Raw genomic sequence first — 11,027 nt, forward strand, 5'->3', positions numbered from 1 at the left:
CTACATTTTAGGGCATGTTTGATTCCACGAGACTAAACTTAGTCCCTCATTTTTTTAGGTCCCTAAACCCTAAATTATAAAAAATAGGACTAAAGAGAGGGGGAGGAAATCTGATTTATTCCATTTTAGTCTCCATATTTAGTAATTTAGTGACTAAATAGACTAGAAGGGAGGGACTAAAGTTTAGTCTCGTCAAACAACCCCTTATTCTGTAATTCCTCATTGGTTAGATAGTTGGAGTGTGTAATCTTTTTCTTCTTTTATTGTAAAAACTTTGGTATTCTTTAATTTAATATAATAGGGTTTCATCCTTCTCGTTCACCTAATTTTTTAAATAAAATTGTACTTGAAAAAATATAGGTCTTTAATTGGTTTTAGTGATTAATAATAATGTAAGATTATTTATGATTAACGTGTGTTTTATAGAGCAAAGAGTAAGTTAGATCACAATATAAAAAAAGTTGGGCTCCAAAAAATGAAAACATTCTCTTATCTTTACCCGCACCCATCGGGTTCAAGTCTAGGTGTTAAATTGTCATCCTCAGCTCGTGGACTCCTTCAGCCTATGTGTGCTACTCAGCAACTGGCAAGTGGGCCCACGTATAGCTGCACGCCTCTACCATCACCCAGGTAGTCGCGGACACCGCACAACGCACATGCGGAAGCGGAGACGCTGACGCACCTCTGAGCCTGGCGGCGATTTTTCTATATAACCAGCGCCGCTAATTCCGGGTGCTTCGCTGTAGAGATGCGGTAAAAGCGAAAGAAGAATCCGATCCGCTTCTCCACGCCGAACCCGGTAAGGCCGCCGCCGCTTCTCGAATGGCCTCAACCTCCTCCTCCTCGCCTCAGCCGCCGCCGGCGGCGGCGGCAGCGTCGCCCGGGGCAGCTTCCTCGCCCGAGGATCGCCGCGCAGGTGGAGGCCGCGGCGGCCCGCCCCCGGTCCCGCCCTATGTCAAGGCGGCGGCGGGGTCCCTGGGCGGCGTCATGGAGGCGTGCTGCCTGCAGCCGATCGACGTCGTCAAGACGCGGCTGCAGCTCGACCGCACGGGGGCCTACCGGGGCATCGCGCACTGCGGCGCCACCGTGGCCCGCGCCGAGGGCGTGCGCGCGCTCTGGAAGGGGCTCACGCCCTTCGCCACGCACCTCACGCTCAAGTACGCGCTGCGGCTCGGCTCAAACGCCGTGCTGCAGTCTGCGTTCAAGGACCCCACCACGGGCAAGGTCTCCGCGCACGGCCGCCTCGCCTCCGGCTTTGGCGCCGGCGTCATCGAGGCGCTCCTCATTGTTACCCCCTTCGAGGCAAGATTAAACATCTCTCTGTTCCTGAGTCGCTCTTTAACTATCTTGCCCTGGCTGCGGTGCTGTGCATCCTATAGCTTACACTGATCGTCCAAGAACCGTTTGCCGTTTAGACACCAATCGTTTATACTTTATTAGATGTTTCCTGTTGAATAAACAACTTGCTTCCTTTATCTGAAAGAAGGTCCCAACGTGAGAGAGAGGTTACGTTTAGATTACCAATGTAAAAGCGGCATCTACTGTATAGATAAAGAATGGTTATAATTATTTATTCTTGTGTCGAAGTGGTGTTGGATGCATTTTTGCCAGCTTGGGATTAAAGAAAAGACAGCCATGTTCTTTGCAGCAAATTTGAAGTTTACTAGTATGTTACCCTGATGCAGTCAAACACATTTGACCAAGAAGTTGCTGTCAATCACCTGTTTCTCGTTTAGGGTTAACTTGATTATGACTGAGAATGAAGTAATTTGTTTTCTTATCATAGTCATGATGTTTGGTTGTTCAATGGAAACACTATTTTTTAATTATTTTTATGGCCCTAGTTAACATACACCATAGTTTTGACAAAAGCTGGGTGATCTACCTAAGCAAGGAAAACAAAGGCCAGATACAAAGCGGAGCAATGCGATGGTACTAGGATCGCAATTTTGCGTGCTTATTAAGTCTGAACTAACAGTCTCTGTTCCAGTCATGCATCAGGGCTTCAGGAGTGCATTTTGCCATTCTGAATTACCAGTTTGGAGCTTACTGTTCAGTTCTTATGTTGTCACAAGCGGGCATAGATAATATCCAGCTTGTCCCTCTTCACAGTGATATTTTATTTCTACATGGAAAGATAAGGGTACCTAATAATTAGCTTGTCCCTCTTTTGTTATAAAATTAGTCTTATTGTTTTTTTAGGAATAGAGAGCCCTTCTATTACTCAGAAAAAAAATACATTCCCGACCAGCTTTTCCTTATTTCTTTCGTTATAAAATTGATCTTCCTTATTGCATAAACTTCAGCAGCTTTTCATGTGTTGTGTTGTCCCACTTGTGGGAGGCAAGCAATTTTCATTTTTGTGAGTGACATCCTGCTTAATACAAAACATGCTGAGAGAATTTTGTAACTGTTTCTTTGTCATGGATGCAGGTGGTAAAGATTAGATTGCAACAGCAAAAAGGGCTAAGCCCAGACTTGCTTAGATACAAAGGTCCCATACACTGCGCAAGAACTATAGTTCGAGAGGAAGGCCTCTTTGGTCTTTGGTCTGGAGCACTACCAACCGTCATGCGCAACGGCACAAACCAAGCGGCAATGTTCTCAGCCAAGAACACGTTTGATATTGTTCTGTGGAAGAAGCATGAAGGGGACGGGAAGGTGCTCCTGCCGTGGCAGTCAATGGTCTCTGGGTTCCTTGCAGGAACAGCAGGCCCTGTCTGCACCGGACCCTTCGATGTCGTGAAGACTAGGCTGATGGCTCAAGGGAGAACTGGGGACGCCAAGTACAAAGGCATGGTCCATGCGATACGAACAATATATGCCGAAGAGGGGCTGCGAGCCCTGTGGAAAGGCTTGCTTCCCCGGCTCATGAGGATCCCACCTGGACAGGCTATAATGTGGGCTGTAGCTGATCAGGTGATGGGCCTCTATGAGCGAACTCATCTGCAGCCAGTTCATATTTGACCATTCTATTGCAGTGCTGGTGCTGCACTGAATTTTTTTTTGTTGGTTCTCAATCGGTGGTTAGACGTGGAAGTCGTCGATTATGGATATTCGTTTGTTCATTGCTTAGAGTTGGGTATTGATGGAAGCAATGGAAGACTCTTGTACTACTATTTTGTTGTCAATAATCATGAAACCCTCCACCTTTTGGACTGGGGATATCTCGGTTGTGGTGACTATTATGGTTGTTAGACTGCAGTAGCATCAATTTGTATGATTGAATATACTCATGTGTTCATCTGGAAAGCTGAGGGTCCTTTTTATGCCCGGCTGGGCCGTCAAAAAGATACCATATTTACCTGGGCCAGAAGTGATAATGCAGCCCATGAACAAAAACTGAAGCATGGCGTTTCTCGTGCATTGTTCGTCTTGCTACTTGTGCAATTCTTTTATATTCGGTACGAACCTCTTTTCAAGAGAATATACAACAGGCCGTAGATGAGATGACTACGGCTTTGGAAGTGGGATTTTTGTTTTATTGGAATCGTAGAGTCATTTTATAAAAAAAAATATCAGTTCATTTTTACAGAAAAAAAGCACATGATAGTATACCATGTTAAAAGGTATTACAGTACAGGTAACCATATCTTAACCTTGCTCATGATCTCACTTGCGAGGGACAGGGGAGTACTGACTGACCCCCAAATCCGAGACAAGATCCTATCGGCAACATCGCATTGGAGCACGGCGCGGGCAGCGTTGCAGCACAGCCGCTCGCACCTCCTGAGGAGCTCAAAACCTCTTCACCCTGCTCGATGGCTACCGCAGGGCATCCAATTCCGAGCTTTGAGCCTGCGACTCCGTGGCCTTCTTTTACCCTGCCTTGTCTACCGAAAAGCTGCGAGGATCCGGTTCTCCTACGACCGACCGACCCAGCATGCGCCTTCGTCGCCACAAGCACCCTTCGAAAAGGCCGATCCACCGTCCACGGGCCGCTGCGCGCTTTCCTGCCGCCGGTTGCTGTCTCCGTGCAATTCCGTTTCAGAGACGCCCCTCCGCCCATGTGTGCACGATGCACGCTCCTTTTTCTCGCCGGCCATTGCGTCCGCATGGATGACTGCAGCACTTTTGGAACAGGACGGGTTCTCTCTGCGTGGTGCAACTCGCGATGTTTTCCCGTGAAAACTGTTGCACTTGTTTCACTGAATACGCAGCATGGCGAGCACCGTTCGTGGCAACTGAAAAACCAACTTCTCATTGGCTGGCCGGTGCATTCAGGCATTCATGCGATGTTCGTTTCTTTCTTTCTTTTTTTTCTTTTGCCGTTACGATGTGCGTTGGAGAGCGAGCAGAGCGACTGCGTCATCCTTCCTCGACTGCAAAGCAAACTTTGCAGTCCGTCAACTTGGAGCCGTTGGGTCCTTTATTAATCCATTGTTTTTTTTAAAAAAAAGACTTTATATTGGATAAAACTTTAGAGCTTGAAATTGGATAGATTCATTAATAGAGTAAACAGTGAAATACGCGTGTAAACAATTTTCACGATTTTTTAGTAATTTAGTTATACAGCAACTAAAAAAACCTTAATTACACAGTAAATATCTGCCTCGTTAAGACCTTTTTTTTAAAAAAAAAGCCGATCAAGTTGGGTGCATACAGCATCACAGCACAGCATGGCCGACCCCGGCCTCATCTGGCCTCATCTCTATCGTATCGACATAGTACAGACCACTAGACCACGTACCATGGCGCGCAGAAATGGGCTTTAGTCTGACCGTGACAGGCACAGTCACAAAAGGCGCCGACCTGATGCTTCTTTTAAACACTAATATAAAATAAAAACGAAACGGTGGAGCGCATTCAGCAGGCATGGCGTAAATATGCCGTCGGATGCCATGACTGATGAACGATCCAGTGCGTGCGATTGCGAGCTGAAGGATCTCAATAAAAAAACTAATAGCGACGGGAAAAAAAATCTCCGTATACCGGGACCCCACCCCACCCAGTGTCCCAAAGTCTATTGCGGGCGGCATGGAAATGTTTGACGTGACCTGCTTGATTTGGGCAAAGCGAAGCGACGACGACGACGACTCAGATGCCACACAGACGGCTATTAAATAAACGCGATGGTTGCGGCCTTGCGGGGCTGATGATGCGTGAATGCGAGGCAGCGCCGGGGCCTTTGCGGCGGCTGCATCTCTGCAGCTCCGTTGGATTGGTTTGCCAAGTGCCCAAGTTGGCCGCCAGCCTATGCGCGGGCGCAGCCCCTCCCGCAGAAAAGGTCGGCCGAAACGGATCACGGACCTCGTCTCGTGTCAAGTATGTGCCAACATTACGCTCTAGACCGAAACGGCGAGTCACAGGGACCGTGGGTAAAAGTGATCGACAAGCAAAGCAAGCGTATTTATGTGCGGCGCCGATGGTGACAGTGTTTGCGCATCGTTATCGGGAGCATGGGTGGAGACAGCCGCGCCGATTAAGGCCGATGTACTTTTTCATACGCTACGCTACGGTGTGCTCTACTCTATCCACCCAACCCAAGGAACCCAGTTTCGTGGTCCGCGTGACGCCCCTAGCCGCGCGCAACGCACGCCGTCTCGGCGTCGGTCGGTCGGTCAGTCAGCGCCGGCGCCAAAACTGGCACGACAAGGACCGGGTGGCGAGCCGCCGGGCAGGGGGCCTGGTCGACACCGGCCCTCCCACCCCACGTTGCGCTGCCCTGCCCTGCCCGTCGGTGTCATGTCATCCAGCCCATTCCATTCGGTTCCCCGACGTGTTTTTTCGCGTTTCACGGGGACAAGGAAGCCCGCGGGTTGTCGTGCTTCTGGCTGGCCTCTTGGCCCGTCCGTCCGTCCGTCGGCTGCGGCACCGTGCCGGCAGGAACATATCCATTCCCCAGCGGTCGGCGCATGCATGCGTGCCGACTCCCCCCGGCCGGGAAGGATCTTGACTTGACCGTGTCTCCGTCGTGGGAAGGACGACCTAGCTTAGCTAGTGGTCATGCAGCCTGCCTGCCTGCCTGCTCTTCCCCGTCGGTTTGCCTGGTCCAGTTCATCGTTTCCTGCAAAGCCGCTGCCTTGGTCGTGCGGAGAACCTGGGCCGCGCGCGGGGTCGATCGTGGGTTGTTCCATCCATCCCATGCGTGTCTCACTTGCCAGACATAGAGGGTTGTTTGTTTCAACATCAAAACAGCTGTGCCTGCCCTGGGTTAGTAAGTTAGTAATAATTATTATTATTGAGCGCCCTTTTCGCGGCTCCGGCTTGTCGTGGGACGCAGGCAGCTGAGCTCCCTCCAGAAAAGCGATGCCGAAAAGGATTTTGACCAGGGAAGCTAGACAGTGCTCGCAACTTTGTGGTGGGGTGGGGGACGCTTTCCCCGGCGGCCGGCCGGATTCTACCAACAAGGCGGAGGAGTAGAACAGAAGCACACCCCCCAAAATTAGGACGGTATCTAGCCTGGCAGGCTTGAGACTATAGGTCTCGCGATGGCGTACAATAAGGACTTGGAGTAAAAAAAAATAGAATTTATCTATATCATAAATATTATTCAAAATTAAGATGCTTTCACTTTTTAAAAAAATAAAATAACTTGTAGTTTGAAACAGGCCGGAAAGTATTTGCGTAGCACACGCGATATTCTCCTCTGATCTCCTCCTATTCCCCACATATTGCAAGTGGCATGCACGAGTGGTGGGGGAACCCCTGCTGGACTGAATCTTGAGCGATGGGCGATCTATAGTGCTGCTTTTGCTTGACGCCAGCAGTAGCACCATACAACAAGGATCATGCGCGGACCTAGCTTATCATCATACACGGCGCGAGGCATGGCATGGCATGGCATGGGGGAGGTCGATCTCACGCATCAACCAAGCCTGCAACTAGCAAAAGAAAAAGGAAAAAAAAAAAGAGGATGCCAATGCATGCCTACCGATCGACGATATCCCTCTCTAGGCACCCGTGGTCCTCGAATTAATTGGATATGCCTGCAATTACTTGAACCGTGTTGCGTGCAGCATAGTATTGCAAAGCATAGTATTGCATATATCCGCCTTAATTATTCACGGGATCTCCAAGATTGGGGGCCGTGTCGCTCACACATGCATTGCCACACCGGAGAGGTCGAGATTGTGCCGCCGTCCCTTCTTTCTAATCATTGTTACCGACACCTGATCGCCACATAATTGTTCGGTCGTTCGTAGTGGGACGTTGCCAGCCCACCAACGTCCGTACCAGCATGCAGATGCGCGGGAAAAAGAGTACAATCTGCGCAAACGTGAATTTCAGTTAGGTGCGTCGTGTGATTGGCAGGTACGTACTACCCCGCCTACCTACGCTACGCCACGTTGGCGATTTCTTCATGCACGAGCAGCACGACGACTGGACGTGCCACCTGCAGCGCCGTCGAACCGAACAACCTCGCGTCGCTCGTCGTCCAAACATGCATGCAAAAAAGAGAAAAGAGCCTGCGACCGACCTGCCAATCTGCGATGCGAGGCACGCACGTTTCCCAGGCGAGGAGGACCACACGTTACCTAAGGCGACAGGCCATGCATGGGGTTGGTTCGCGTCTGTCTGTCTGTGTGGCTCGTCGGCGCGCACGTTGTCCGCGCACCGCTCGGCGGCGCCCGTGCCCCGTACCAGTGGCAGGCAGTGTGTGCCCACTGCCCCAGTGGGCGGAACGGAGCCGGGAGCCGGGAGCCGGGCGCCGGCCGGCGGATGGCGATCCGCGCGATGAAAATGCCGCGCCGGTCCGTGTGCCTCGCTCGCGCTCTCGTTACCCGCCGCAGGCCACTACTTTGCTGGTCAAGTGGTCCTCCTCCGTCCTTTCCGATCTCCTCCTTTCCTTCCCTGCCTCTTCTTTTTTCGGCGCGCGGGAGATCCGCCTGGGCCACCCACGACCACGAGTGTCATCGCGGCTACGGCGGCCGGGACCCGCGCGAACCTCTACCACGACCTGCCACATCGGCGGCACGGGCGTACGGGACGAGGCGAGCGAGGATACGGTGTGGTACGTTCGCCGCGCTGTGCCAGCAATATTTCTATCCTACTACTAGATAATGAATGATATGGACGCATTACATAATGAAATTGTTGTTTTCCTATCCTACTGGTCTTTTGGATGCTAGCGGAGGAGTCGCGCATCTCATGTGTGGACACTGGAATCCATCATACGGTATATATATTTTTGGTGCGGTTTGGGGTAGGTGTGCTTATAAAAGGATATGACGAGATTGTTCTAAGAAGAAGATCTCCGCTTTCTGCACCTTCGATTGGCGATGACAGTAAATCAGTAAATGAACAATAGATAAAACCATTTTGGCGCTGACAGCAAACGAAACCAGAGACACATCCTTTCTCTGCCTCTAGGCTCTAGTAGATATACGACCGCCCGACGTCAAAATTTATTTATTTATTCTAAGCTAACGTAAAATTTATTGCTTAGGAGTTGAAAGTAAGGGGAATGATACGGATGACAATTTAATCCGCGGATTCGGATATCCGATCCGACGGATCCGGATATGGATATGTTTTTTAACCCACGGGTTAGACTCGTATCTGACCCGAGATAAAGTGGGCATGGATTTGGATATTAAATCTCACCCATGGGTTATCCGTTAGATATCCAAAATTAACCAATACTTCAATTTTTTCCTAGATAGGTAGACAACCCAACCGGCTTGTTGTTGATAGATACTCTATGGCAGTGTGTCTGCTCTGTGCTCCCCTCTCTAGCTATCATAGTGCTAGCTCAAGTGCTCACCACTACACTATGATCAGATCATCAAAACTTTAGAAGGCAAAAGGCTAAAGGCCAAAAACAGAGCAGACATGTATTTGTTGTCATTTGAGAATGTATTTGTTGACGTGCAGACATGTACTTAAAATATTTATTTGTCATGCTGACATGTATTTATTGATAACTAGCCAATCTTGTAAATATGTGCAACTTTCTATTCTGAATTTATTATTGCAATTCAAGACATGTTTTTTGTCATGTTGAGAATGGTGCTTGTTGAAGGACATGTATATTTGTTTATTTTTTTATTAAGTTTTTAGTTGTGCATATGGTGAATTGGGAATAAATTTGATTAACTATGTTATTGAATTGTTGAAAATGGTTCTTTGTCATATTCGATGGATATCCGATGGATATCCAAAACCTGATGGACATGGGCATGGATATGAATTTCTATCCGCGGTGTAAGGAAAATGGACCCCGGGCCATTTGGCTAATTGAGTTTTGGTGTTTGATGAACACAATCAGTGAACTAATAAGCTTTCTAGTGTTTGTGTTTGTAGTTCACAGGATGCAAGATTTACTTGGACTAAGGAATTGAGGAAAGCAACACCTCAAAAGAAGACATTAAAAAGATCCAAGAAAAGTCCAAGTGTGCTGCTGCGGACTGTCTGTGCGAGGCGCACCGGACTGTCTGGTGGCACACCGGACTATCCGGTGCCCACACGCCGGACTGTCTGGTGCACCAGGGAACTCCAACCCAACGGCTAGTTCCAGGTGGCACCCGGAGAGAAGACCACCGGACTGTCTGGTGTGGAAAAGCCTGCGGCGCTAACGGTCACCTGCTCTGACAGGGCAACGGCTAAGCGCACCGGACAGGCTACAGTGCGCTGTCCGGTGCACCACCGGACTGTCCGGTGTGCCGCAGAGAACTGCAAGTTTTCTCCAACAGCTATTTTGGAGTTGGGGCCTATATATACGTCACCCAACCGTCCATTTGAAGGTGTGGGAGCCCAAGCAACATACCAAGGCATATAGTGCACATTTCCAATAGCTCAAACACCCAAGTGCTTAATAGAATCACTCGGTGATTAGCGTAGGTGCTTTGCGAAGTGCTTAGGTTAGTTAGACCGCTTTAGCGCTTGCTCTAGGTGAACCCTAGTTAGTTGAGTGAGTTTAGACAAACCACACAACCCCTTGGCTCTTGCGTGATTCGTTGTAATTGTACCGAGTGGGGCGAGAGTCTTGCGAGACCGTGACAACCGCGTTTGTGTCACGGCCGCCACCGTGTACCAGTGGGAACGAGGCCCGTGGCGTTTCGGCCGGAAGCTCGATAGTGGAGACGGCGGGGAGCGTCTGAGAGGAGCCAAAAGCGGTGCACCACTTGCGCGTGGAGAAGGCCCGCGGCTCTCTACGGAGTTACTCGACCGTGGTGCTTGCCCCTCGCGTGGGCTTCCCTTTGCATAGGGGCACCAACGAGGATTAGTCGGGACCTTGCGTGGTTCCGGATACCTCGGTAAAAATACCGGCGTCATCCACGAGAGTTTGCTTCTCTACTTTACTCTTTAAGTTTCCGCATTTATTTTAAGCATTTAAGTTTCAATCTTGTATTCATACTTATTTAGTGTAGATTGAAACTTAGCTATTGCGGTAGGGATAGCAACACTTAGACAAAACCTAGTTTGCACTTCTCCTAGTTTGTTATTTGCATAGGTTTTGCTCTAGGGATTTAATTGTGGCCTAGTTTAGTAGGTTTTAGAAGTCCTAATTCAACCCCCCCTCTTAGGTGAAGCGTCCCGATCCTTTGGGACTCAAATGTGATACAATTACTAGTCCCAGGAGGCTAGTAACCACATTCATTACTTCAAATAGTTACAGAGTCTGAATAATGTTATTACAATACCGGGGATACAAGCTCGAAAGTGAGCCGAGAAAACATAAAACGCAGTGGAAGATAAAATAGCCCAAGCCACAGGCAGAACTGGGTGAAGACACAGCCCCATCAATCAAGCATAGCAGAAAAGAAATCTTCAGCTGCTGAAAAACATAAATAAATCTGGGTGAATACACTAGGTATTTCGCAAGCCCACTCGGCTCCCGTAAAGCGAAAGTGACCTATAATGTACATGCTTTATATGGTGGAGTTGAAGTCACTCATACTTTTTTCAGAGAAAGGCAGTACTCAATGATTAGGGTTTTCCCAAGACAATAGAAGTAACACTTGCTTAACCACCACTGAGCTTCCCGCTCCCGTGGTACTACTTTCTTTTCAGAACATACACACACATTTCCCTATTCCCAGTTGTAGTAGAAACACTAATTGTCATACCATACCAGACTCGTC

General features: G+C 49.1%; 2 protein-coding genes across 2 annotated transcripts; one reads left to right on the forward strand and one right to left on the reverse strand.

Annotated features, from left to right (window-relative positions):
* The first annotated feature begins 666 nt into the window (after positions 1-666).
* Positions 667-3,230, forward strand: LOC100191274 (Mitochondrial succinate-fumarate transporter 1). Its single transcript, NM_001136708.2, has 2 exons — positions 667-1,302; positions 2,434-3,230. Exons 1-2 carry the CDS (start codon positions 823-825, stop codon positions 2,965-2,967), a joined length of 1,014 nt encoding a protein of 337 aa, NP_001130180.1. The 5' UTR covers positions 667-822; the 3' UTR covers positions 2,968-3,230.
* A 3,223-nt stretch (positions 3,231-6,453) lies between these two features.
* LOC103634497 (uncharacterized) lies at positions 6,454-7,909 on the reverse strand. The gene is made up of 3 exons (XM_020541389.3): positions 7,889-7,909; positions 7,421-7,716; positions 6,454-7,209 (listed from the first exon to the last, which is right to left on the reverse strand). The coding sequence occupies exons 1-3, from the start codon at positions 7,907-7,909 to the stop codon at positions 7,038-7,040; spliced, it is 489 nt and encodes a 162-aa protein (XP_020396978.1). The 3' UTR covers positions 6,454-7,037.
* Positions 7,910-11,027: the final 3,118 nt, after the last annotated feature.

This window comes from Zea mays, chromosome 1 (assembly GCF_902167145.1).
Source record: "Zea mays cultivar B73 chromosome 1, Zm-B73-REFERENCE-NAM-5.0, whole genome shotgun sequence".
Classification (NCBI taxonomy): domain Eukaryota; kingdom Viridiplantae; phylum Streptophyta; class Magnoliopsida; order Poales; family Poaceae; genus Zea; species Zea mays.

Coding starts and splice junctions, on each gene's coding strand:
- LOC103634497 (XM_020541389.3), bottom strand. CDS start 7,909: ATGTGGCAGGTCGTGGTAGAG. Junction 7,717..7,888: donor TGTGGCAGGTCGTGGTAGAG/GTTCGCGCGGGT, acceptor GCGGGTAACGAG/AGCGCGAGCGAGGCACACGG. Junction 7,210..7,420: donor CTCGCATCGCAGATTGGCAG/GTCGGTCGCAGG, acceptor ACGTTTGCGCAG/ATTGTACTCTTTTTCCCGCG.
- LOC100191274 (NM_001136708.2), top strand. CDS start 823: ATGGCCTCAACCTCCTCCTCCTCGCCTCAGCCGCCGCCGGCGGCGGCG. Junction 1,303..2,433: donor TCATTGTTACCCCCTTCGAG/GCAAGATTAAAC, acceptor TCATGGATGCAG/GTGGTAAAGATTAGATTGCA.